The sequence below is a fragment of the Dermacentor variabilis genome, chromosome 6 (assembly GCF_050947875.1).
Source record: "Dermacentor variabilis isolate Ectoservices chromosome 6, ASM5094787v1, whole genome shotgun sequence".
Lineage (NCBI taxonomy): Eukaryota > Metazoa > Arthropoda > Arachnida > Ixodida > Ixodidae > Dermacentor > Dermacentor variabilis.
In genome coordinates, this window is record NC_134573.1 from 26940896 (window position 1) to 26964415 (window position 23520).

Below are 23520 nucleotides of genomic sequence, written 5' to 3' on the forward strand. Positions count from 1 at the left end.
CTGATCGACCTCGTCCAAAAACAATGTGGTGAAGAGCGGCCGAAAGTGGACAGCTTCCTTGAACGGGTTGTCAGGATTATTTATAATATCCATTGGTGTTTGCTTGCAACCAGGTATGTCGGCCGGAGCACGCAGTTTGACAAGGTTCGAGCGCTTGCCGCAGATGCTCAGCACCTGCAAACAATAAAATGAGCGCGCGCCTGTTCGCGCACGCCTTGCGCGCCAGGGGCAAAGTAGGGCTGCATGCAAGCACCCTGCACGGGGTGCAGTTTTGTCCTCGATGTTGACCCTCCGCAGTGCGCCACCACGGCGGTGCAAAGCGCACCATTCTGGTTTCGGGGCAACCCCGGGGCAAAGTGCTCGAGGACGCTACATCCTCCGTGTAGTCTCATAGAGTTTCTCACTATAACACCTAGAGGGTAATCTGGCGCCACCGTCTATGGGAGTTTCTTAAGGGGGCACCGTGCCGTCATGGGAATGACGGTATATGTGTTTGCGAGGCTCGTGTTGGCTGGTGTTGTAAGAGGCTTCGTCTAAAACGCAAATAACGCGTTCTCAAAGTAAAATCTTCATAAAATGCTTCCATTCATGCATATTACATCTTTACTCACCCACGATGCATGACCAAGCGAAGAAAAGCAAGAACAGACGACCAACTGTTTCAAAGCGAGCGCGAACCTTGTCATCTGTCCTCCAACTTTAGCGGCCCGCTGATACTTTTTACACTCTTAGGCAAAGTTGCACCCTTTCGCTTGCCCCTGCTGCCACACAACAATAATCGTCATCTGCCTTGATGCGTTTCCTTTCTTTAACGCTGCGAGCCCGGAACTTTCCAGTGACGAACGGCGCGCGCGTTATCAGAAGGGGCACTCCAAAGGGTGTAAACTGTTTTACGCTGATAACGCGCGTGCCGTTCGTTACTGGAAAGTACTGGGCTCGCAGCGTTAAAGAAAGGAAACGCATCAAGGCAGATAATGATTATCGTTGTGTGGGAGAAGGGGCAAGCCAAAGGGTGTAACTTTGCCTAAGAGTGTACGTAACATGTAGTCGCACACACAATAACAAGTTCTCATAGTTAAACAAAACATGTTTTCGCGTAATAATAAAGCTAAAACAGCTTTTCACGTGCTGTTATAGTAGAAAATGAATCATTGTGACAGACGGAACGGTACTTGCCAAGCGCGTCTTCAAGGTGTCCTGTCTCTACGAGAACGATGCCAATCCGAATCCACAATATACCGGCATTCCCATGCATACCACAGCGCAGCAGCGCCAGATTTCCCTCTAGGTAATGTAGTGAGAAACTCTATGTGTAGTCTAGTAACGTTGGTCATGGCGGCTTCCGCGGATGCCGCTAGCGCTCCTAGCGGATGACGTCATGTGCATAAAGGACGGATTTTTGAGTTGGCCTATCTCCGTCTATGTCTAAATTCAGTAAAGTAGAACGAAGCAGACTTTTTCCGCACATTTCATCTTAGCGGTACCTTTGCGGGAGGTATAAGAACAGAAAGAAACAAAGCACAGCCTTCGAGATCACGACGCGCAGTGACAGCAGAACCCTGAAATCTTGGGAGGCCATTTAAATTTATTTTACACGCCGAATTATCGCCCTCGCGATGTCGCGGACGTCATATAACGTATTTTTGAAACTTCATTGTGAAATAGCGTCGTCCGGTTAATGCAACTGCCACTTCTGCATCTATGTTCGCGTTGTCGCGAGCTTGGTTTGCGATTTCGTACTTCACGTAGGACAAAAGCATCGATACTTTGAATATTTAGAAAAACAAGTCCCATGAGGCCTTCTGTAACTAGGTGATTAGACTGGTGCAAGTCACTGGAATTCGTGACTTGAGTCACCGGTAAAGACCTACAATGACGCAGTTCTGACGTATGGACGTGCAAACGTGAACGGTTTTGTCCGTGCGCACGGAAAGCTTCGCAACTCGGCCAAACATTAGCTTCGCACTTGTGCGGGCTACGTTTGCATATTTGCAAAATGAGAAAAGGATGAGGGTACGGAGGTGACGGCGACTTAACGGCTTCAAAAAATGACGTCGCGGTTTTGCATCACGGCGGTGGCCGATGGAGGCGATGGCGCTTCAAGCAGAGTATCCGTGACGTCGTGCGAATGGATTGGCGTTTGCTTTTTCCTCCTCCCCCGATCCAGCCCGCGGTTTGAAACAGACAGCTTCGTGCAGACAGCACAGAAGCAAGGATGTACCCTGTTGGCCAGCGTAAGTACACCTTGTTCTTCCTAGCATGCTTTGACACCCGTTGTCACGTCATTGCGGCTAATGCGGACCGCCTAGAGGAGTACGGAGACCCGTGACGGCCACTCGAACGACGTTAGGCTTACGCACGGGACGACTCCGCGTAGGGAGATCAGGCCAAGGCTTACGTTCCCATCGGAAAGCCCCGTTCATCCTTACGCGGACGTAGCTTTAGCTAACTCTTGCTCCAAACACGAGGCCCTGCTGCATTGTCGATGCCCCAAATGCGTTCCCATTTGGGCGGACGGGCGGGCGAGGTTTGCGTACCGCTGAGATCGCGACGACTTGGGCAACCTCAACTGTGGGAGGTCTTGGCAGTCTCGTGGTGGAATGGAATGAAAACAAGGATGGAAGCCAACGCGTGTCCGCAGGAGTGTGCCATTCATTCGCGGTCGTGGAGGTAGGTGTTTTGCTCTGACGGTCGGCGCATCCTCTGTTCGTGGCGCTGAGCACTGGTCGTACTACAGGCAAATGGTTGGCTTGCGTGCGCGGCATTCCCTAGGCCGCACACGAATGCCCTCGCGCGCAGCTGGCTGTTGCGCGAACCCACGCTTATCTTACTATTGCTTTATTTGCCTTGCCACGTGCGAGTGCCGTGCGGCCGATCGCGCGGGCGGATGACGGTGCGATGAAGACGAGAACACGCTTGCCCCGTCAGTTGCCGCGATTTTGTAGGCGTTGTGCCGCTCACTACCACGCCGTGTTGTACGCGTCGTGGAATCTTTTTCTAGCAGTTCTGAAAAGCAGCTAGAGACCTGGAGACCTCGTGTAGCACTATAACGTGATTGTCGAACTCTGCCCTGACCGAACCCAGTGGCCTGCCTGCGCCCGATTTGCGGCTTCTTGCGTTGTTGCACTCGAATCGTGCATCGACGCCTTTTCACCAGCATCCTTTTGCTTGATCCCCAATTTGCAACTCGTTAGTTCATTCTCAATTAGGTGTAAGCCGCACTTGAGTACCGTAGAGCGCGCGAAGGAAGTCGCAATAACTAGCGTGACGATGTTGTGTTGAACTTGCTTCTGTGCACATTGCATCAAATAGAACACCTCGTTTTTGTATGGTCTAATTGTTTTTTTTTTTGTTCACACAAACGTTCACATTACGTTGGCACTGCATGCTGTAGTCTCAAAATCCTTTAGGGCATGTTGGGTCATTTGCTTGTGTGGCAAGCCATCTTCCACAATCTGCATAAATACAGCATGAGTGCAATATGGATTGTGCGGGTAGCACGTGAGAATGTCTTAATGTGATTAATGACCATAGGCAGGATTTGCAGGCACTACAAATGAGTATTTGGCATGAACAGGCACTTACAGCCTTATAATAGCATGATAGGGGCCAAAATAGACCTGTGAATTGATTGCAAATCGTGATATGCTTTGTGTATAGCCCATTTCCATGATAAGATGTGGCCAACACGTTTTATGTATTTGCTCTGACACAATGAGCAGGCAGTGTATATTTAATAGCCAAATGTCCTCGCTTACAATAGTTCGTCAAGTGGAACTCGCTGCTGATATTATTGGGGTCTGGGTCCTCTATGAGGAAGGAATTCCCAAAAGGGCAAGTGAAAAGCTGAAAAATTGTCTGTACTGGATTCCCTGACATCAGCGTTCAAAGGGGCTGTCACTATCGAGCCAAAGGAGGGGTTTTAATTTTTTGGCTAACATCTGGTGGACCTCCTAACGGCAGCCTCGAATTGTTTGCCATTTAGACTTAAATGACTAATTGTAATGTGCGCTAGCAAATGTTCACATTCCTTGAACAGCTGGCCCAGTCTGTAAGGTAAGTAACTTAATATAATGCTGCACATTATTCGGCCTTAAGAATACTGTTCTACAATCACAAAAATATGTGTATATGAGTCGCCTGTATATCAAACAGATAGAAACCTAAGCGTTCAGTGGCCAAAAACTTGTCTATATCAAAAAAGTCCTAGATTGCATTAAGTGACGACTTGAGCAGTAGCTCTAGCTGCTCATAAGGTGGCTTAAAGTGCTTCCAGGAGAGAGAGCCCCTCTCTCTCCTGGAAATGCTTTCTTTTTTGAGAGAGAGAAAGTTACTATAAGAGAAAAAGTTCATGGTCGGAGTTCCTAAAAAGGTGTGCAAATATGAGAGCCTGCCACGTTCAGTTGACAGAGGCTGAACTGCAGGATGCCAATTGTGGGAGGGAGCTTAACCCATGTGCATGTCTTCATCCCTTTGAACACTACAGTTGCTGCCAAGTTTAGGTGCTCAAAGCTGAATAATATAACTGGTTACATGTAATTGATTACTGAAAAAAGTAATTGTATTACAATGAGTGTTACCGAGTTATCAAAGTAATCGTTAAGTTAAAGAAATAAAAAATGAAACTGATCGCAAGTAATTGAGTACATGTAATCCATTACGTACAAGTCTGGTAACAATTTGTTCCATTAAACAAAGCGGTCTGACCTGAGGTCTTAGAATACAGCTTCTTCTGTCCACCAGTCTGCGACTGGACCATGAACCTGCCTAGACATCTTTTGCCACCTGGTGCTCAAGTTCTGATGCAAAGCGAAATTGTGCAGTTAATGTCAGTGATTTTCTTCGGGGAACGCAATGAAACTGAAAAAATCAGTCGTTTTACATGCAATTTTCGACAACAATGAAAAATACCTTGGATTGCTCGTATATATTCATTTATTCCTAAAACTACCAATGAATGGAATCATCTTCCGGCTTCAATTGTTAAAGGGCCCCTGAAACGGTTCGGAAAAATTTTGTAGACGCGTAGGGTACAGCTTAAGTAGGACATTCGCACCAGAATTTAAGTGAAGCGTTACGTATTAATGGAGCTACAAGCGATTAGAAGTTACCCTCCTCCCTAGCCATGCTTTTCCTCCTCAACTCGTTCGCCGAGCGAGCGGGACTAAGCTCCGCCTTCACTGGTTCGGCGTCACGACGCGACGTCACATCGTCCACTTCCGGTTGTTTTGGAGCCCGCCCCCGCCCGCGCGAGACCTCTCCGCTAGCCGCTTGGCCGTCGACCCCAAGCGGAGCTATCGAAGCAGCATGCGTTGCGAGCAATCTGTCGTAGCGCCGAACGTATCTGGTATTCCGGTAACCACAGGCAAGCTGATAATTTCGGCAAATGACTGGAGGCATAAACTCAAGCTCATGAAGGAACTTTAGCGTAGGCGTACGTGAGCGGCCTGATCGGTCTGCACGGTCCAGACACTTGTTGGCGCAGCGCCTAACCAGCCAAACAAAGCGCTAATATTGCTCTAACCAAGTGTAAAACATTTTAAACATTTATAAAAACAATGTGTTGATGATTACACTCCTGCAAAAAATACACACCAGCAGCAAAGAAGAATACACTTTGTTGCTGCTACTGTGTATGGTTGAGCTCTGTGCCACCAGGTGGCTGCACCATGCAGACCATTCACATTTGCCCCTCTGCTCATCTCATGGCTCATCCCTTTACGGCACAGTCAAGCGACCAGACCCTGTCCTCTTGCGCTTGCGTTTGCCCTAATATCGGACTCGCGAAATGCTATTGCGTTAGTAATCTTCCGGTGTAAAGTGACGGCCACAAACGCGCAAATCCTGGCGCCGATTGGATAGCGGCAGTCCGATGTGCAGCAGCCAGTTCGCTCGTACGCTGCCTTGCAGAGGGACACGATGTCACAGCTTGACATGTTGCCAGTCGCTACTTTTGCAGTCACAAGGCAACAAAGTCGAATAATAGTGCTCGCGAAAAGACTGAGACCGACTCTGACCGCGGAGCTCTCGTCAAAATGGGGTACGTTGTATACAAGCAGACGACCATTGCTGTTTGCCGGAAGTGCTTGGGTGTACTGAAAAATTGTTCTTCTGCATTCTCTTTATGTTACTTTCTTTTTATAAAACAAATTAACTAACATTCCAACTATTACGAAGATCATTTGTTTACCATAAAGTTGGAAAATTATCGATCACACGCCCTGATCAGCCAATCGGATAGCTCGCCCCGCTGACGTCATATGGGTGATTTCGGTCATATGGGTAGGGGCGGCTTAAAATTCCACCGAGCAGTGCGCTGCGATCGGCAGCGATGTGCATTTTTAAAACCTTATAATAAATTACACGCTTTACGCGGAGCACTTAGATGTGTCAATTAATGATCAGAAGGGACTACTCTAACGACTCAATACGTTTGTAGAAAATCGTCAAAAGCGTTTCAGGGTCCCTTTAACATAACCAATACATCTGCTTTTAGAACTACTATTGAAGAATACATTTGTTAATGCGCGCTTTTTAATTTTTCTTGTTATTATACCGTCATCTGTACATGCTCTGTATTTTGTTCCACTCCCTTCTGTAACGCCTTTGGGCCTTGAAGGTACAATCAATAAATAGATAAATAAATAAATGATATTGCAATAAAACGTGCCTAGTGTCTGAATGCATTGGCTTGCACGTGGGAAATTCCTAAAGGTGTTCTATTCTGCCTACTGAGGCACATACTCACGGCCTAGTGGTTAGAGCAATGAGCTGCTATGCTAGGAGGCCTCTGTTCGAATCCTGCCATTGGGCAATTTTATATGAGGTGCGCGTGCGCACACGCACACACACACACACACACGCTTAATATCAGGGTGTCTGCCAACCGGGAATTCTCAGGGATTTTGAGTAGTCTGGAAAAATCAGGGAAAACTCTGGGAATTTGGGCCTCTATCAGGGAAAATTAGTGCCAATTTTATTGAAAGGGTCGAAAGTCGAGGTAATGCTGGCTCGAGCAACAAACAGGAATCGTAATGAATCGTCTTTGACGCGCTGTCGTCAGCTGGAGGATTTGCCAGTGTGTAGTCAATGACCGACTTTCCGGATTCCCGATAATTCGGACGGCTTTGCGGCACCGCCATGAACCTATAGAGTCAACGTATCAGAACGTGTGAAATTTCGGACGCAAGAACTCTTCGCTGTCAGATTTTCCGGACGTTTTGCTGTGACCGCGCGTCCGAAACGGCAATAACCAAAGGTACCACTGCTGCCGTTTTGATTACTTTGCCACCTCGAACCGGCACTCTCGCACGTAGATCCGCTGGCAGCCGTTGCCACCACTGTGGCAACGCTAGGCCTAGCTGCTTGGACGCTCGCTATGAAGCTTCTTGCTGTTGGATGCCGAGTTTTTTATTGAAAAAATTAGCTGCTGTCAGCAATGGCACGGACTCCGAATTTGTGGTCCTCGTGATTGGCTTAGGAACTTGGAAAACACGGTGCGTTGCATAATGGCGGTACCCGAAAGTCAGCTTCGCCTCTGTACAGAAATGTTACATGGTGAAGCATACGCAGAAGTATTGCAGTGAAGCATAACAAGCGTGGGAAGGGGCTATTGGCATGGAACACAGTATGCATTCCTTAATTATACACGCGTGCACCCTGTATTTCCTGTCACAGTACAAGCGCCGATATGCCTAATATGTGCACCGACAGGCCTTCAGAGTGTTTTCGAACGTGCCTGTCGCGGTTGGAGCGCCTAAGGGCAGTAAATGACACGCATTTATTTTTTTCCAACTGGCCGATTTTTCAAACGTTGTCCCGACCCCTAGGGAGTTCTAAAAATCGGCCGTGAACTGTGCAACTGGCCAAGATGCTTCAAATGGTCCTTGGGGTGAACGAGTGGCAGAAGGAGGACAAGAACAGAAATGATGTATGCATTGAGGAATAAATGGGAAAGGAAGCTTGCTGCCGCCGTTTTGAAGAAGATTGAGCTCAAAAAACAAAATTTTGGCTGATGCCGAGATGCAGGTGTCCCTCATCCAAACCAAAATAAACTCTTTAAAGCAGTGAAACACAACACTCAGGCGTCGTGCGCAGGCTGAGAGTATGTCAGGACGGTTGAGGTTGACTTACGAGCGGTTGAGAGAGAATCTCAATTGTGACAGAGTTCGGGCCTCATACCACATGAGCTTGCTATCAGTTGATAGAAATAGCTCATATTGGAATATGTTTGCTTCTATGTGCATCTCCTTTTTATTCGTATTTGTGAATGTCAGACTTCATTTGCAATTTTTTCAGACACTTTATTTGCTGTTCATTTTACTAACCCCTGCCTTCTATTCTCTTTTTGAATAACATAAACACTACTCCTTAGTATTCAGATTGGATTAAGTCGCTTTTTTATTTTTTTCATGCGCTTACTAGAGTGAAATCATCAGGCGATATAGCCCGTCTTGACATAAAACATAGTTCTGCATCACTCAGGGAAGTGTGCAACGGCACTCAGGGAAAACCTGGAAAAATCGGGGAATTTGGAAATGTCAACTTGATAGATACCCTGAATATACTCGAAGCATTATATATATATATATATATCCTAAACTAGGCTTTTTACATGTTCCAAAATTTTGTTGCGGCCTTTTAATGTTTTGTTTGGACCGTGTGGCTTTTCTTTCCTATAGCCTCCATTATGCAAGAGACACTTTGCACATTAGAAGTAAAGAAACCTCTCGACCCCTTCACTGCAGTTTCGGTTTAGTCGTGCATATCCTCTAGGGCGTCGTTTCCCTTACCTGTCCTTGTTCTGCAATCTTTTTGCTCGACTTAAACGTGATGGTCGTGCAAATGTCTGTTGTACGTTTAAAGGGTAGAAGTGGCTTTATATTTCAATGTGTGCTCAGGGAAGGGCATTATATTAAAAATCAACAAAGCTAGCCTGGTAATTTTTATCCTGAATGCTGAATTCAAGATCCTTCAGTCAGATGATTTCTACATCTAGCACTAAAGTACAATGCTGAGGGGTGTAGGTGAAAAAGGCACAGAAGGCTTGACAGAGGCTACACCCTGTTAAAAACATAAGCAGCAGGATGCAGAAAGTGACACCATCCAGTTAGTCTACTTGTAGATGGAGTTTCTGTATAAAATACTTTGAGCACATATCTATAGTACGAGAACTAAGGGGGAGAAGGTTACTCAAAAAGATGAAAAGAAGAAAGCGCTGATAAAAAAAATGTTGAAACTAAACAACCACGTGGTGAAATTTTCTTCTCACAAATTACAAATTTTCTAGTGCCCCTGGTAACATGTTTTATCATTTGCTGACTGTAGGTGGATCATGAGGGAATTTTTCAGTTTGCTTTGGTGCATATAATATGTGTATTTGTTTGCGTAGTTAAAATTTTGCAAGCTGTGCGATAAACGGGTCATTATGTTGGGTCATTATGAATTGATACCCATAAAGTCAGCTCTTCGATATTTATTGACATACTTCAGCTAATACCAAGACCATATGGTGCATAGATGTACACCCTCTTAGGGAACACTGAATTTGTGTTCAAAGCCAGTAATTTTCCTTGTGTGTGCTTGCAATGAGGGAAAGTTCTGTGAGGTGGATTCTTCAACAGGATAACAACATAATAGCAGTGAGTGACATTATGACTTGCACATTTGCAGGCATTCTCATTCAAACCTGTACAGATGAGGTGTTCAGTTTCTTATTGGACGAGGGTGCACATTCTATGCTACACCAGAATGCCTTTCTGCTGTGGCGAGTCGCCTCTTGCCTGTGCTAAGAGCTCTGTCGTAGAGCTAAAGGACTGTTCCACCACTGATACAGTAATTGGCATTGCTTTTGCGCCGTAACTGTGTGTAAATAGTTGTCCATAATAATGAGCCCACTGAAAAATAATATGGAGCTTTGTAATCGGTGTTTCTGCTGCACATAACTTGCTAAAACCTCCGCAACTTGGACAGTGTTTGTCACTCATGAAAACTCTCAGATCTCATTTCACATGCACGGGTTGTGTCTAGTGCAACTTTTGGACTTGACTGTTGGGGGACTCGGAAGGCACTTTCTTTTTGTATGTGAGCTGCCCCAAGGAGTAATGTTTAGTACAGTGAAGCTGTATATAGCTACCCTGTGGCAGTGGTTGATATCCATCCGTCTACGCGTCGCATCGACACGACAAATTTTTGTCTCCAGTTTCTCGTGAAGGCTCTGTAACTCTGCATCTAATGTAGGTATCTTGAAAAAAAATCATACCGAAATTGGTCACTAAGACGACTCTATTTTTACGCCGAGTTTCATTTACTTGTAATAATTAGTTAGGTCATAGTGGAATTGTAAATGTTACAGAATTCCCATCTGCTGTCAATACATGGCTGTCTATGAAGGGAGTATGGTTACAGAAAATGGGCGTAACTATTGTTTTATCGAAACTATCTGGAAACAAATTATATGACAATTAGCTGCTAAGATGACTCCTACATTATTGCAAGTTTCATCTACTTTTCATAATTACGTAGTGCACAGTGAAGTTTTAAATATTGCAGAATTACGGTCTGGCGTCAATACATGGGCTTCTACAGGAGGGAAACCCTATGATAGGACAAGGATAGCCCTATGCTTGTCCGCTAGAACAAAACTATATTTCTTCCAAGTTTCATTCAGCTAATTAACTATGAAGTGTGCTCAATTGCAAATTACAAACATGCTTTGTTTTGTGCACTCCTCTGACTGCGTTGAACACATATTGTCGCTCGCGTCGAGGCTCATTTTAATGGCCACCTGCGTCCTCTACACACTATTACCACCAGTAGGCGGCGTGTGTGATGGTTACATCATAGTCACCTAGGCGAAGTAATAATAATAATAATAATAATAATAATAATAATAATACCTATATATACATATGTGTCTATTGAGGTAAAACACACCACAGCTTCGTTGCTCGTCCTCTATAGTGCAAGTGCTGATTGTTTCTTTTTTCTTTATTTATTGAATTCATTGCATACACACAATACACAATACTGTTTGGACCCATAGTCTTGGTGTCTAGTTTGGGGTCCAATACCAAAATAGACATAAGAAGAACAGCATACTTATTGTAAGATACAACTTAAATGCACGTTATTAAAGAATTTTTACAGGGAAAATATAGGATAAACAAAAGGCAATGTTATGACATCAGGGGATACAAATAGAAAGACCCTGTCAGCATTCATGAGAGAAGTTCTTTAAGCATTGTACAAAGTTCTGGCTAGTCTTTACACTGAGTCGGAGAGCGTTCCATATTATAGCACCGTCGAACTCCACGAGTCTCTGTCCATATACATTGTGACATGGTGGTAAGTTAATACAGTTGTTAGTAGCTGCCCTCATGTTTCATGCCGGAAAATTAAATATTGTGATGGGTAGTGGATTATTGAAACATATCGCACTAACTGCCTGAGCAACTTTTACTTTATACGCCTCAGTGAACGGCAGAACACGAAGCACTTGAAACATGTTTTCCCGACCTTTATGCCGTCTTTCAGTGGACTTCACTGCAGATTTACTCACTCAAGGCCAGGGTAACTGAGTCTTCATTTACCCCTAGGTGGATCCACCAGCTCACTGACAAAACATCTTCAGTTACTTCTGTGCTGTGCGCATGAATAGTCATTGTCTGTAAATTTTTAGGGTTCAAACAGTCTTCAAGGTATAACGGGTTTTCAAGGTGCCACTTCTTGAGTGAGGGCAAAAAAACAGAGCACAGACAAGGACAAGCGCTGACTTTTGACTGGAAATGTTTATTGCACACTAAACATACATATATGTTGTGGAGTGTAAACAAAGGAATAGGCAAGCAGAGCTGCACATGTTAAAATAACATTGCAAAATATGACTTGTGATTGCCTATGCTGTGTGCACCTGCACCTCTAAAAATGAATTGCAACAATGACAGTTTTACACATGGTGTGCCTTAATGCATGACCTGAGCCACTTCATTGATTCCGTGTGTGTGCTGGCCATGACATTTGTTGATGATATTGTTCATTTGTCCAAATAAGGGGGTGCAACCATAGGTTTGACACCAAGTGCCTAAAGATTAGTCTTTACCGTTTCACTAATTTTATTGTTCTTGCGCAGCCTGTTGTTTTAGCACCCATCTGTGGCAGCTGCCGCTGGTTTTTCGTCCTCGGTCAAGAAGTCTCACAGTTTTACTTTGAGCCTTGCATAACCAAGTAGTCCAATCTTGGCATTGGTAGTGAGTTACATTTGTTTTAACCCTTGTCTGACCTGTGAACAGTAGCGTGCTGCCCGATGAGTTGTCACAGCATGTTTGCCTCTTGTGTATATGTGCAGCCCCTGGGCCCCCTGGCGGTGGTGGCGGCGGAGGAGGAGGTGGTGGCCCGGGAGGGGCGCCGCGCGCCCCACCCCCCGTGACTCCCGTGGGCACGGTGACCCCCCTAGGGGGCGGCCCCGTCCCTCTGGGTCCCGCACCTCCAGCCACGACACCCGTGGCTGCTGTCACGGCGGGTGCCCTGGGTCCCACCGAGATGGCGGTTGCAGCGGCGGCACTGCCCCAATTCTCGTGTCCACGGCGACCCAACGTGGGCACCGAGGGGCGGCCGATCCTGCTGCGGGCCAACCACTTCCAGATATCCATGCCGCGTGGGTTCCTGCACCACTACGATGTCACCATCACGCCCGACAAGTGCCCGCGCAAAGTCAATCGGTGGGTGGCTCCTTTCTTCGAGTTGAGGAAAAATGGCTGTGGCCACGTTGCTGCCAGAATCAAAACTGCAGGATTGACAGGCATTTTGAATTGCTTTGTTGGCAGATGATGCTTGCATCTTGTTTTGCATGATGCAAGTGCAGTTGACTCCCATTAATTAAACTCTTGTGGGACCGTAGTGCTTGGTCGAATTATCCAAATGGTTGAATTTACAAGTAGCGGTAAAATGAGCTTTTCAGTAAAAAAAAAAAAAATTTCTAAAACAAATCTTTTTGTCTACCATCCCATATTTCCGCCTGGTCGATGGATCGGTCGGTTCCCAATTGGGTTTTCGTCGAGCGAATTTGCCGTGACTTTCTGGATTTGGGACCACATCCTTTAACAGGTGGCAAATCAGGCTGCATTTGACAGTGAACGCCTCCTCTTTGCTGTCGGCGCTCGCCACACGCGGAGTGATGATCGAGTCACGTGAGGCGTGGTCCTCTTGTCTGTCGTGCAGATTGGCTTTACGAAAACCAACAGCCACGAAGTTGGATTTTGTAAAAAAATGAAGAATAAGAACTGTTTATACAATAAAGAAAAGAAATGCTACAAAACACAGGTCCACTGTTATGAGAACCTCATTGGTATTAAATGTAACAGAATGCCACTAATCCATTAGTTACGGAAAAAAAGGAAAGCACTTGATTCTATTCAAGAAAAATTCTATTGATAAACAAAATAGTTTGCAAGCCTTCATATTCTAGAACTGAGCTGTAAGCAGTACTTTCATAATCATTTTGTGTTCCCTTTAATGAGGGTAGACTGTGCTGTCTTAATTCCGTACCTAAGTTACGATAGCTTGCTGCATTGTTTTTATGCAATGCCAGAAGGCTCCCGAGCATTTGTAGCACTGTATTTTCTCGCCCAAAATTTGTAAGCATTACATTTTGTGAAAAATTTTCCGGTGCTCAATTTGGTATTGGGCTTTTTTTTTTCTCTCAATTTGATATTATATTCAATTCAAAATCTACAATTCTATATTTGTACATCCTTAGTTTTCCAGCTTGTAGTAACCGCCACACGCCTGAGCGTGGAGCAGTGTGGGTCAGTGGGGATCGTACTAACGGAAGTGGCATGCTTTCAAGTTTGAACTAAAGGAGTTTTTCTTCCGTAGCAGTCTGTGATTTCTTGAGACCTCTTAGCGTAGTTGATTGAAGCAAAAAGTCTATTTAACCCCAGTCAAATTAACGGGGGTAGGGGGGGGGGGAGTTGTCTGTAACATTGCTAGATTAGCTAGCTGCCTGCGGGATTTGCGATGCGTGCTATCAGTAATACGGGATACAAAGCAGACAGACACCAGCGCTTGTGGTGCCTTTGTGTCCCGTCACCATTTTGTGCTCCGTACACAAATGGAGAATCCATTCGCAGGTTGTCTGCGGGGACCCTCTCGAAGTGCTGCAGGCTGCTGCAGCTTCATTTCATTTATCCGGTTCATTGTAGCGAGCGGTACCTTGAGAAAAATAGTTGCTCACCGCAAGGTGGAGTTTTGCTCCTGTTCACTAACAATTGTTTTCTTCCTGCAGGGAAATAATCGAGACGATGGTGCAGTCCTACTCGAAGATATTTGGCAGCCAGAAGCCTGTGTTTGACGGTCGCAAGAACATGTACACCCGGGACGACCTGCCCTTGGGCAAGGAGAAAGCTGAGCTGGAGGTGACCCTTCCCGGCGAGGGCAAGGACCGTGTGTTCCGGGTGGCCATCAAGTGGGTCGCCCAGGTCAGCCTGTATGCACTCGAGGAAGTGCTCGAGGGACGCTCCCGCCACATCCCCATGGACGCCGTCCAGGCACTCGACGTGGTCATGAGGCACCTGCCCTCCATGACGTGAGCCTTACGTGCATTTGGTCTGTGCTGGTGCTAGTGCGCCCGACTAACGTACTGGCACGTGCTAGGGTGACAAAAGTGCTTCGGGGAACGCATCTCTTAAAGCACGGCTTCATGTTGCCAAGGTTTGCAGTTAATATATATTAAGTGGAGGCAATACTGCAGGCACATTGCTATATTAAGGAAATGCAAGGTCTGCACTCGTTATGTGCTGGTTTTGATAGCACATGTCTCTTCATTGACTTTAAAGGGAACAGGCAGAAGTAAGAACCAAGAAGACTTGTTATCAAGTTCCATTAAATTCACGAGTGTCCACACAGCATAAATACAGTAAAACCTCGCTAATTGAACCTGTTTATGTGAAAATTTAGTTAGACTAGAATTTCTGCATTCCCGTAATTTGCAATTGGAATTGCACCAGATAATTTGAAAGCCAGCACGCATACATCTGGATAATTCGTAATTTCTGGTTGTCCCGTCGGAGAAAGGCATTGTTGGGACACTCTTCCAGATTCACATATCTTGGAGCCGGTGCTAGAAAATGTGCCCTGGTGTTAAGAGCACAAAACGTAGACTGGACACGAAGGCGATGCCACACGCGCTTCTCGTCTCGTGTCCCGTCTACATTTTGAGCCCAAGCTGCTATTCTAAAAAAATGTGGCAGCCACGATGTGTTTCCCGCTCTTGCAATTGCTTCTGACTAGTAACATTCCCTGCTCCTGGCGCTTGTAGTAAACGAATTCATGGCCTTTGAGACAAAACTCCGAGAGCTGTCTCTTGAGCTGCGATTCTGACCCCACAGATGGTGCCAGCGCTGTATTCAGTAACATGGGCACTAGTAATGTGGAGCGCTGATTATGTGTCAAGTGCCTACGTTTTGTTGCAGTGCACATAATTTTGTTTCTGCCTTTTGCAAAAAATACACAGCATACCAGAGCATCGTCCTTAGTGATGAGAGACGCTTGCTGATCAGTTGTAGGGTCCCGCAATGTCATGCCCTTAGCAAGTTTCTTATTCTTCGCTCGCTTTCGGCCGAACTGATTGACAGTGTGGAACTTCTCCACTCCTCCAGGCATGTTTGTCGTCGCACAGTCGCAACTAAAGACAAAATGGTGCCACAACCGGCCAGATTTTCAGATCGGGTGTTTGTCGCCTGCAATGTGCTGATCCAACAGCTTCGAGAGACAATGACCAAATGATGTGCAATTGTTCATTGTCAAGCATGCAACCTCGCAACAGCTAGTTCGTATAGTACAGTAGAACCCCGCTGTTACGTTCCTTACTGCTGCGTTTTCCCGGCTGCTACGTCGTTTTCATCCGGTCCCGGCATAGCTTCCATAGGATCCAATGTATAAGGAACCCCGCTGTTACGTAGTAGCTGTGAAAACGTTCCCGCATGATGCATCGTAACCCGAACCTGCCTGGGCTAAAGTAGGCAACGCGCTCCAACCGCCATTTTGTTTTTTGACGAGTTTTGACCGGGCTTGGCAGGGCTTGGCTATGGAAATGGCTGCAAGAAGCCGCATGCCAGTTCGAGAGGCCGCCAATAGATGGCCATACGTGAAAAATGCTCTCACTATCACTGTGATTACTGGTGATTACGGTCGCCGCATGGTTTGTTGGACGGGTCGACTCACGGAGGAAGGAAACTCGGGAGAGGTCCTGACGTCACTCTTTGTGAAGCGAAAGTGAAGCCGGAAGTTGGCGTTGCTCATGGCACTGCTCCGCCTATCGGGCCAGCTCTCCTCTCTTGTTTACATTTCTCGCGAAACCACGCCGCGCTGCGCGCAACCGGGCTGCTCGGGCGCGTGCGCTCCGCAGCAATACTAAACAATCGTTAGCACGTTAGCATGATTACGCCAAAGAGGGCAAAATTTCCCGCGGATATTCCTTCGTCCGTTGCCATTGCCGTGGCGCGGTGACGACGAGGAGCACGAGCCGCATGATGCCGGGGAGTTGCCAAATCTTAGCTTTGGAGAAGCCGTCGCGGCTCTGGACCTCCTCCGCTGGTACGTCGCACCTCATAGCGATGCTGACAGCAATGCGGCCTTCCAGGCTATTGAGAAACGTGTGGTGATTTCTAGCGAGCGAAAGAAACGGCAAGTAACCATTCTAGACTTTTTTAAGTTCTAAACGCACTCTGTGGAAATAAATTGTCTATAGTTGAAGCTGCACTTTTTTCATTCATTTTTGGAGCTTTCCTCACTGTTGCGTTTTCCCGGCTGTTACAATTTTTTTTCCTCGGTCCGGTGAAAAAAGAAAAAATTACCGACGATTACGTTACTTCCTAATGCGAAATTTGAACGCAGCAAATAAGCTGTTTCACCTTTTGGATAGATTGAGGCAAAGAAATCGAGCAACACATGTATGCGCTATCACAGAATTTTTTTTTTATTTTTCACACGTATTCCTTTAACAAAGACTCCACTAACAGTTCTTGACAGTCATGAAGGAAGCTTTGTGGTCGGAGAAATAGACTGATATATGTTCGACTTGGTACACCAATGCTTGATTCTCAAAGACGAGATCTATACAAGTGCCTCGCGAGGTTGTCACAGCCGTGGGGGAAGCAGAGGCTAAGCGCCGCCGCCGAGAAGACCCTGCCGTTCGCGCCGCCGAAGCGGAGGCTCATTGCCGCCGTCGAGAGCAACCAGCAGTAAGCGAGGCTGAAGCAGAAGCTCATCGCCGCCGCCGAGAAGACCCTGCAGTTCGCGCCGCCGAAGCGGAGGCTCATCGCCGCCGTCGAGAGCAACCAGCAGTAAGCGGAAGCGGAGGGGGGCGGCGTGTACACCCAGCGGCAAGCGATGGGGGCAGAAGCGCGCGCAGCAAGCGGACAACACGATAAAGGGAGGAGGGAAGAGATAGCAGCGACTGACTGATGCCTTTGACTGATACTCTTTCTGCATGGCGGCGACGGTGTTCTATGCAGTCACGTTATCTTGACTCTCTAGCGGCGTCAGCGGCATCCAGCGGTATCAGTCGGTCGCTGCTAGCGCTGGGGGGATGAAAGGGGGGCGGAGCTGGTTACGAGGCCGACGCCGACGACAACGCCGACGACGACGCGAAACCCAGGAACGGACGCCAAAGAGCTGCGCTCTAAAACGTATGAACGGGGTTCCACTGTAATTGGGGTTGTACACCGGAGCCATTTTCACGAAACTTTGTAGAAAATGAATAATTAGAGATGCCATAAAAATAAAATTATTGTGTGTATTTTATTTGTACGCGCACCATTTTCCTAAGCAATATGACCTAAAATGTTTCCTCAGAGCTCGGATGGTCCTCCATAGGAGCGCGTTGCATCGCCATCACCAATGTTTCCTGGCAGCTTTGTTTTGCTTACATTGTGTCATGGCCCTAGCAGCTCCAGTTTCTGTTTTCTTTTTATGCTACCAAGGTCGGCGGTTTGTCAAGGCATGAAAAACAGTTTTAGGGGTTTTGATCAGCTACAGTTTAAATAATTTTGCTCACGTCTGCTCCGTAAAAACTTTGTTGAAGTGAAAATGTGTCCGTGAAGTAGTTCGTTTTGGAGGGAATTTCGATGCATTATGTTCTATGGAACATTGATGGGGAATGAAAAATCTTTGTTGTGGCTAAAAATTTTGTCGAAGTGGACTTTGTTGTGCCGGGATTCTACTGTAATAGGCAGGAATACAGTTTTATTGGTATTAACAATCATCCCGCATTCTTTGTACACCAGGACAGAAAATTTCTTTGTACAAAATGCAGTCATCTGCAACTAGTCAAATTTGCACTCCAGGAGTTATTACATTTACAGTATCATTAATGTAAGCCAAGAAGAGCTGGGGACCCAGGACACTACCCTGTGGCACCCCCGGTGTGACTGGCAGACTGCCAGGAAGTCGTCCTCCAATGTCAGTGTGTTGCTTGCTGTTAGTCAGGTATGCAGGATTTCAGGAATGCCAAAGATTCTAGGCTTCAAAATTCTAATGATGCGGGACCTTGTCAAAGAGCTTTACTTAAAGCAAGAAATGTTACGTCTATTTGGCCGTTATAATAAAGTAATTTTCAAGTAATTAGAGAAAATTTCGTTTTGCTTTCTTGCCTGTAACGTGCATTGTCACATTTTTATCCACTGATAGTGTGCTGTGTGCGTACGGCATGCACACGAAGCTTTGCTACTTTTATATAGTGATTGTACAGGCAGCTTCCATGCTGGGGCTGAAACATCACTTGTGTTTTCTTTTAGCGTTCTAGCTTTCTTTCTCTTAGCATAATTATCACCTCTTAGCTTGATCTTAAAATTTAGGCTGAGCCACATTGAAGAGAAGCATTTGATATTGCTTAGTGGTGTGCGAACATGAAATTTTTCAAATATTTAGCCTGGAATACCAGACCGAATAATGTGCACATGCATTTATTAGCAAGCTTGCATATTTTAATGTATTGGAGCATCCCATTGCATTGTCAACAATAAGATAGACTAGTAAGCCGTTCTGCTAAAAGGTTGTGTATTTGACTCGTGTTCACTCAAGTATTTCCCCCTAGCTGTCTGTTCTCACCAGCCTGTGCCTAATTATATAGCATCGGGTGCCCATAAACTCGGAGATACGTGACCCTGTGTTAGTCGTCGCTCCTTGCGTTTGCTGTCGAGCAATAAGCTTAGGATGGGGGCCTCACTGCTCACGATCGGCCCATTAGAGCTGCGCTCTCAAAAAGGGCATCCTCAGTGCAGCTGGATCCGTTTTTGCAGGCGCCCGCCACATTGCTCGCTTGGTGGGAGATGGGTTCATATCTGGCATACAAGTATTACATTCCGTGTAATGTCATATTTTTGACATAAAAGTAATTCTTAGAGCTGATTACACAGCACGTCTTTTGTATATTATGCAGTGATCTTTAGTCGTGAATGTGAGAGAAGTCTCTAGCCTTTGAAGCATTGCTGTGGTTTATATCAAATGGTTCTTCTGTGGGGCCCAGTGATGCAGTGTTGCGAACCCATGGCATTTCCAGGTACACCCCCGTTGGCCGGTCGTTCTTCTCGTCGCCGGACGGCTACTTCCACCCGCTGGGTGGTGGCCGCGAGGTGTGGTTCGGCTTCCACCAGAGCGTGCGGCCGAGCCAGTGGAAGATGATGCTCAACATCGACGTGTCGGCGACGGCCTTCTATAAGGCGCAGCCTGTCATCGAGTTCATGTGCGAGGTGCTGGAGCTGCGTGACGTCAACGAGCAGCGCAAGCCTCTCACGGACTCCCAGCGCGTCAAGTTCACCAAGGAGATCAAGGGCCTCAAGATTGAGATCACCCATTGCGGCAGCATGCGCCGCAAGTACCGCGTCTGCAATGTCACCCGCAGGCCTGCCCAGCTCCAGTCGTGAGTGCACTTGGTGGGCGTTTCTTTTAGGCCGGCTCCATATTCTTTCTAGAGGTTGGTTTGGTTTTAGGCAAGGTTACTAAACCAAAGTAGCTCTGATATCAATAATAGAAACAATTAAAACTGCCATTGACACCGGTAATGTCGTCGGTGGCTTGCCATATTTTTGCACGTATAATCTGCGCCAAAAATTGGCTGAGGTTTAACTCTTGTAAACCTAGTTATCACGAGCGAAAAGTTTGTTTGACTTGGTTTTGCAAAGACTATGCACCCAGTGTTTGATTAAAGGTAGGCTGCCGTTTTTCATATACGTTACACACGCTGCCAAACAAGTCCGTGAAGTCGCTGGGAAACCTGGCCGTCGCAGTTGCGCTTGCCGCCAGCCGAAGGGTGTGGTTCATCAAACAATGGTTGTGGGTGCCGTTGCTTGTATCCGTGGCTTCGTCTCCTTCTCCCTGTTGTGCATGTTGCTGAACGACGGCGGCAGTTGCAATAGCTTCGATCCTGATACGCTACCGCGCTTGGTAAGCTTCTCTGTAGCATGCTCATCGTGCCTCCCTTTGCTCCGGTGTTTCGGCAGGCAACGTTGCCTTTGCTTGAGATATCGCAGCCTGCCGTCTAAGCTGTGTCTACTGGATGACTGACTCCTGCTTGCGCTAAAGCGCATTCACACACGGCCCAGCCGGCATACCCTCCATGGTGAGACTGAGCGACTAAGTGCCAGCAAAGCAGCCGTTAAACCCTTGCCTAGTCACGTGGTACAGTGCAGTCCACTTATAGCGTTAGCACATATAACAATATATCGGTTTTATAACTGATATAACCGATAAGCAGGCTTAACTGTGTACAGGGTTTTGTTACATGCAGTTTCACATGAGAACCGGGAAGTATCATGCAAAAACAATACCAAAATGAGACAGATTTCACTTCAGGTGAGCTGACCTGTCACATTTATTTAGGAAGAAAAAACTGCATGATTTTAGCTTGTTTCTTCTGCATGACTGATGACGTCAAGTGGTGCTCCAAAGAAGCTAAATCATGCAATGTGGCTTCTTCATCCTGCATGCCGACAGAATGTTGCAAGACGTCCAACGCATCCATCACCTCTCGCGGCAGACTTGGCAAACAGCGGAACTGCCTCTGATTCATCTTTCTCATCACCATGATCTTGCATGATTTGAACAAGTGCCGCATCTGACATTTATTCAGTATGTACAGCACAATTGTCAGCATACAAAAATCCCAGCGTACAAAAACCGACGTGTGGCACTGAGGAGATCAATAATTGTGCAATGCCAAGGTCCACTCTTGGCCGCCTTCTTGTGCAAAACTACCGTATTTACACGATTGTAAGTCGACTCGAATGTAAGTCGACCCCCCCATATCGCTTGACCGGAAAAAAAAAAAAAAAATCCCGAGGGCGCATTCAATAACGAAAATTTATTAGTAGCCGACATGGTCACTGGACTACTCGTCTTCACTAGTGCTGCCATCGTCATCGTTGCTGCGGTCCCACAGCGCGTCGTGGTCCAGTGAAATTTCAAATTTGGCAAACGACCGCACCAGGACATCTTGCAGAACAGCAGCCCACGCCAAATGCACCCAACCACACGCAGCCGTCAGGGAGGCTCTTTTGACAGGTCCGGTTGGCGTAATTTCGCAGTCTTCTGCCGCCAGCCACTCTTTGTACTCACGGCGGAGCAGAACCATAAAATTAAGGCGAAGGTCCGGGCTTGTTTCATGACCACGTCGCACTTCAATGGCAGGGACCGATCACGCATTTCAGCGACGTACGCCGCAAGCTTAGCCTACAGCTCCGGAAAGCGTCCAGATTTCGGCACGTGGGAAATTTCTCACTTGCCGCCACAGGGTGAAAATTTCGCTTCGCTGCAGTCGCCACTCTCGCACCACCCGTTTAGAAACATCGAAATTGCGGCTCCGCTGCGCAGTGATTTGTTTCTTCGGCGTAAAGGATGGCAGCTCTCTTGAACGCTGCTGTGAACGAGTGCCGAAAGATTAGTGGGCCTGCAGCACTCATGACGACTGGGGAAGCATAGAAGTAGCACGTAGCCGGCAGTCAAGTGGAGCGCGTCAAGAAGTTGGTCAAACCAATACCAATGCCAATGCCTTTAAACAGAGAAAGAGAAACCCGCGAGCGGTGTCTGCTCTTCCATGAACTACCGATACTCCCCGCAAGCGCCGCCGTTCTGAGGGTGCCGCCGCAAATGGGAACAGCGGCGCTTCATCAACTATCGACACCCCCCCATGAGTGTTGCATGCACTGTAAGACTTTCAAAAATGTCGAAAAACCCTTCCGAAAAGCGAACAAACACGCGGGATAGCGAAAAGATACGGGTAGGGCCATAGAGCAAACATAAAATTGTAACTACGTTGTAGCTTTCGTTGGTATCGCTTTTTTTTTGGCGGGCCATGTTTTGGTTTCGATTGTAAGTCGACCCCCCAACTTCAGACTTTCAAATTTTAAAAAAGGGGTCGACTTACAATCGTGTAAATACGGTACACTCTTTGCGCCGCCACCGTCAAGGGGTCCTGCTCAAAATGTGTTGACACGCTGCAGGTGAGAACTGCGACCTTGAGAATACACCGGATATCTTCAGATCTGAGCGCGGCAGTGACGAAACGGTTCGGAGTAGAAAATGAAACCTGCTGGCAGACACCTGTTAACACTCTGGGGCTATTTGATGCACTTTTGTAGTCCGTGCTGAAGTCCGATGAATAATCTTCCGAGTCTGTGCTGCTACCATCATTGAAAAACTCTGATGCAGACTCGCCGAATTCCTTCGAAATTTGCCGTTTCTGAAAGGCATCTGCGCGTGACATTGACGTCGTGTCGGAAGCTATGAGCGCTCGTCATGCCCAACTAAAAGGTGCTTTAAAGTACCCCCGCGGTGAAACGAAAGAAACTTGAAAGTGAAACTAGAAAATAGAAAAGGATGACGCTAGCTGTCTGAAAGCTAGCGTCCAAAAGTGTAGCAAAATTTGAAGTTGAAATCATCGGTGACAGGCTGGGTGTAGGCATTGACAGGAAAGTGTTAAGGGGAGACGCGGGTTGAAAATAGTGATTTTCATCAAAAAAGTCAGTTTTATGTTTTTGACTGTTTCAGCAAGATTGATCCCTCCTCATTCACATATAAAGAAATCAGAGCCGTAAGTGATTGGGAAATTATAAATAAATTTGGTGAAAGCACCCGAGGTGTGGCGGGAAAGGTGCAAATCTGGCCCATTTTCCAGCGCGTGATGCGTCAAATCGTGGTGTCTCAAGCTATTGAGCTTGTGCAGGCCTACGCTTGTTCTCTCCGAGGTCGCCTTTGCCGCGTCACAATCTCCCCGGGAAGTAATAATAAAAACATTTCACCGCCAAAACCGAGCGCTTTTGCTGGATTTCTAAATCACGTGGTGCGATTCCGGCCACGCTATTGGCTGCTAGTGCGCGCCGCGGCCACAGCTTGTCTGCTCTTCCTGCGACGCGCAGCTGTCTCGATGTGTTCCCAGGCTTTCAAGCATTTTTCTGCTCCTTGTTTCAATGGATCTCGTGAAGAAACGCGATTTTCGAGCTCGGAAGTGTCGTTCGAGGCACAAGT

General features: G+C 46.8%; 1 protein-coding gene across 1 annotated transcript in view; it reads left to right on the forward strand.

The window, feature by feature from the left end:
* The first annotated feature begins 2118 nt into the window (after window positions 1-2118).
* The window catches only part of AGO1 (protein argonaute-1), an 85923-nt gene continuing 64521 nt past the window's right edge, over window positions 2119-23520 (forward strand). Inside the window, exons 1-4 of the mRNA XM_075694897.1 lie at window positions 2119-2234; window positions 12347-12719; window positions 14285-14584; window positions 19559-19918. Coding sequence (XP_075551012.1) covers window positions 2216-2234; window positions 12347-12719; window positions 14285-14584; window positions 19559-19918 — 1052 coding nt within the window. The 5' untranslated portion in view covers window positions 2119-2215. The remainder of the gene's footprint in view (window positions 2235-12346; window positions 12720-14284; window positions 14585-19558; window positions 19919-23520) is intronic.